Below are 3,909 nucleotides of genomic sequence, written 5' to 3'. Positions count from 1 at the left end.
CAGTAGTGTTAGGCCTCACTCGAACTTGGAATCATTAATAACAATAAACTTTATTAAATCTCCAATGAAATGGCCTTTCAGAAATAATTTACAATATAAAAACTAACTAATGAAATACTACTAAAATATGAATAAAATCGTGTAAAATAATGACTATTGTTCAAGAAGTGATAACTTGTAAAGTCTTTTAAAACTGTTTAGGTTGTTTAAATTAATCATATCTTGAGAAAGGCTGTTCCGAATGGACGTTGCGCAGTATACAAAGCTTTGTTGACCCGCAGCTGTGTTATAAAGTGGGATCACCAGTTTATCCTTATTACGTGTATTTCGTGAGGGTAGAAATATTGTAAATTAAAGACCAATATTCAAAAATACTTGGGTTTCAGAAACACCTTTTATTGACCATTTGAATCAATTTACAAGGTTATAAGTTTCCTGTAAATGAAGGTGACAGCAGTTTGCAAGCAAGATCTATCCACTTTGTGATTCCGACGTGGTTTCAGTGATCGAGATACCATAGCAGGTTTGACGGCTTGAACTTGAACTGCCCGAACTTGAACTGCTCGAACTTGAACTGCTTCCGCTATCTGACCCTCCCCCCCATAACCTTTTGGCGCGCACGCGATTGCCGAGGGCTTTTTTAAACGACAGTTTGACAGACATTTTGCACATGTTGCCATTAGTGTTGTGTTGCTCAAGATCCTTCAGTAGGTGATTGAACAAAGCAGATATCTTGTGAGCTATCAAAAGTAAAAGGAAAAAGTGAGGATAAAAGATGAGGTCACTAGCAAAGCCATAACAAAGCCTTATACCACAATCACTTCTTTCTTAAAAAAAGATTTATTTATACTTGTCTAGCAATGCCAAGCACTTACGTACGCATTATCAAGACAATAAATTGTTTTATTTTAACCAGTATTAATACCACCGATTTCCGTCTGAATGCCGATTTTTGACAGTTAATAATATCCAGTAGCGTTTTATGACATCTATCAATGCTGTTGAGGCTGAGTCGTGAAAATTTAAACTTGCCGATTTCATTTTTTTTTATATTTTTCAGTAGCAATTCCTGGTTTCCTTAGTTTAGATTAAAATCTTCAACCAATTGGTCAGTTTCGTGAAAAATGATACCCTATTCTAGACCCAAACACTCTGATTTGTATACCCTATGCTAGAGTAAACTACCTATATAGCCCATATATGGCAGTACCCCCCCCCGCTGCTATCACTCGTATGATTCACAGACCGAATTGTACTCCACTCAGTCCTATTGCCATTATTAATCACTTGGTAAATAAGTTTCGAAACGAACATTTCGAGCTGTTCGCAAACCATCGGCACGACCTGATTCTCAAAAGATGGCTCGTTTACTGACTAATTTCAAATCCAATAATTACGATTGGGGAGATTCTTCAAAATTCTGGTCGTTATTGCGTTTTTGAGGGAATGCTTCCCCGCTTGAGCCTTCACGTTGAGCAATAGACTGCAAGCGGACTAAATTAAGGACATTTTATAACATTGTTCTTACGAAATAGTATTCACGCGTAGCTCGAGGTGTGTGATATTTATTGATTTTTGGATTTGACTAAACTGAGCGGAACAATCCAATTCGGTGTTTTCAGAAGTCGCAATTTAACTGATACTTAAACCCCTATGGTGCTTCTAAACACGGTTCATACCCGATTTCTGATCTTCGATTGCCTTCTGCAGCTGGGCTTTCATCTCACTGATTTCGTTTGCCGCTTCAGAGCATGGGGCTTTTGGCCTCGAGAGAATAATGATCGTTTCATGAAACTTCCTCCCGCGGTTATCCCTCGACGTTGCCTGAACCTCGTTTATCTCGTATCCATTTTCCTTGAAGACTGATTTGATCTTCGACCAGTTTATCTCTGAACCTGAAAAATTCTTGTTTTCGGCGCTCAGAGTAACAGTATCCTCAATACGAGCTTCTGAAAACCGGAGGAAATAAGAAAAAAATTCAATGAAGCGAAGAAGTGAAGAAAAGCTTTAAAGCTTGCTTATTAATTTGGGGTATAAAGGTCCAGAAGTGATAACCAATGCAGACTTACCAAGGCCACCGCAAAATAAAAATGAACCCACGAAGAGCGAGATCAACAAAGACATCTTGTTCTCGGCGAGAAGAACTCGATTGAATTCATGCAAAAAGAAACTGATTTTATACCTTCTTTAGGTACGGATTGAGCTAATTTTAGAAAAATTAATATTGATAAATATACAATACAACAAGAAAATTGTCGCGAATTCGAGTGTAGGCCGACATGCTTTGCCGAACATGAGCACTGTGAGACTGATCTCATTTGCCACATGTTATCGATAAACACACATACCCTTCTCTTTGTTTATCTTTGAGAAGGAGATAACTTTTATATGGGTACGATATTTTCGGAATCGTTATCCAAGTCCGTGGAGCCGGGTTTGTGAAGAACTCAGTGCTAGCTGTATACAGAGAAACTCGCGAAGAAAAACTCGAGGAAAGCAATTTCATTTTAACGCCGATTTCTTGCCTTTTATCACAGTTAATGAACAAGCACTAGACGGGAAGGATAGATCTATAATGAAAGCATAAATATCACTGAGACCAGAGAATAATAAAGAAAGAATATAGGGAATAAGACTGATTTTCAAGGTTTTATGACAAGTACTGAGAGCCTGGCATACGAAAATTTGTGTTTTGCCAAAAATGGAAGAAACTCGTTTCATATGAGCTAATTTCTTGCGCGTTAGCAGCAGGTATCAAGTAACTTTTCGAAACAGAGAGCTGAGACGAGTTAGAATAACAATTTTTATGCTTTTATGAAAATTAGCAGCCCAATCGTTTCGCGTTTGCCGTGTCAAGTAAACGCCATGATTGATCTCTCTAATATCACTTGCGTACACCGCAACCAGCCAATTTATCAGCTCTCGGTTAACTTGTTAGTTTGGCCAATAGAAATCACCCTTTCAAGCCTTTTTTTCTCTCTTAAAATCATTTCGTTTCCTTCCTTGAAGACCCAGGGGCAGTCATTCACGGCGGCAGGATTTCGCCCGCCTTTACTGAGAGAACTTTTGCCATTTGTTCTCTCGCCACGTTTACCTACCCCAAGGTCAGGCTCTCAGTGTCCCCGCAGTTTGTCTATACATACAACGATGGATGCGTGTATTAAGTAAGTCGTTATCATCTACAGTCGAACCTCAGGATAATCGAGAATATGAATATTAACGAGGAACAAAAACTAATTACAATAAGAAAGCGACATTAAATCGTGCAACAAAACATTTGCAAATTGTTTGGAAAACAATGTGGTCTACACCTTCACTCTCCGTTGTGAATACCTGTACACGTGTCGGCAAACGTCATGATCTTTTCCTTGCTCTTGCAGATATCAGATATCTGCCGTTTACCAACGCCATATTCAGCTGACAAATTGGTTCCTTTTTCTTCTTTCTCTAATCGCAAAGTTTATCTTTCATCCAAAGAACAGATCGCTTACGCTTCAAGGACACGATGATCGTGAATAAACATTTGTGACGTATGTAGCGTGTTTGCCGAAAGAGCCAATAGAGCGTGAAATCTCACTTAGCAACAAAGCAACTCTAAGCCAATCAGAACTCATTTGAAAGTTCTGCATTAGTTACGATGTGTGTTAGCGCTGCTTTATTTTGCTTTTTGAAAGCGAAACAAACTCGCCTTTACTTCTCTTTTCAAAGCTGTAGTTTTAAAACGAATATGGCTTAGGATCTAGATCATGGCTAATAAATATTCATGACAAAATTGGGACCAGAGAAAAAGTCCGGATAATCGAGCTTCGACTGCACTAGAATCAAACTTCTGTTATTCTCATAACGGTAAAAGCTGATATACGTCCATTGGAAACGAATTCCGACGACTTTGAAGCGGGTAGTCGTACC

The 3,909-nt window shown here is 38.6% G+C and overlaps 1 protein-coding gene across 2 annotated transcripts; it reads right to left on the bottom strand.

Moving 5' to 3' along the window:
• Window positions 1-375: 375 nt before the first annotated feature.
• LOC138012978 (uncharacterized) lies at window positions 376-3,493 on the bottom strand. Of its 2 annotated transcripts, none has more exons than XM_068859930.1 (3): window positions 3,334-3,493; window positions 1,680-1,949; window positions 376-740 (listed from the first exon to the last, which is right to left on the bottom strand). In XM_068859930.1, the coding sequence occupies exons 1-3, from the start codon at window positions 3,356-3,358 to the stop codon at window positions 472-474; spliced, it is 564 nt and encodes a 187-aa protein (XP_068716031.1). In that variant the 5' UTR covers window positions 3,359-3,493; the 3' UTR covers window positions 376-471. The 2 variants fall into 2 exon arrangements, with proteins under 2 accessions (XP_068716031.1, XP_068716030.1); XM_068859929.1 differs by lacking the exon at window positions 3,334-3,493 and adding an exon at window positions 2,070-2,218.
• Between the last annotated feature and the right edge of the window lie 416 nt (window positions 3,494-3,909).

This window comes from Montipora foliosa, chromosome 8 (genome assembly GCF_036669935.1).
Source record: "Montipora foliosa isolate CH-2021 chromosome 8, ASM3666993v2, whole genome shotgun sequence".
NCBI lineage: Eukaryota > Metazoa > Cnidaria > Anthozoa > Scleractinia > Acroporidae > Montipora > Montipora foliosa.
The sequence above is the reverse complement of the archived record's forward strand: the minus strand, read 5'-3'. Positions and strand labels throughout refer to the sequence as shown.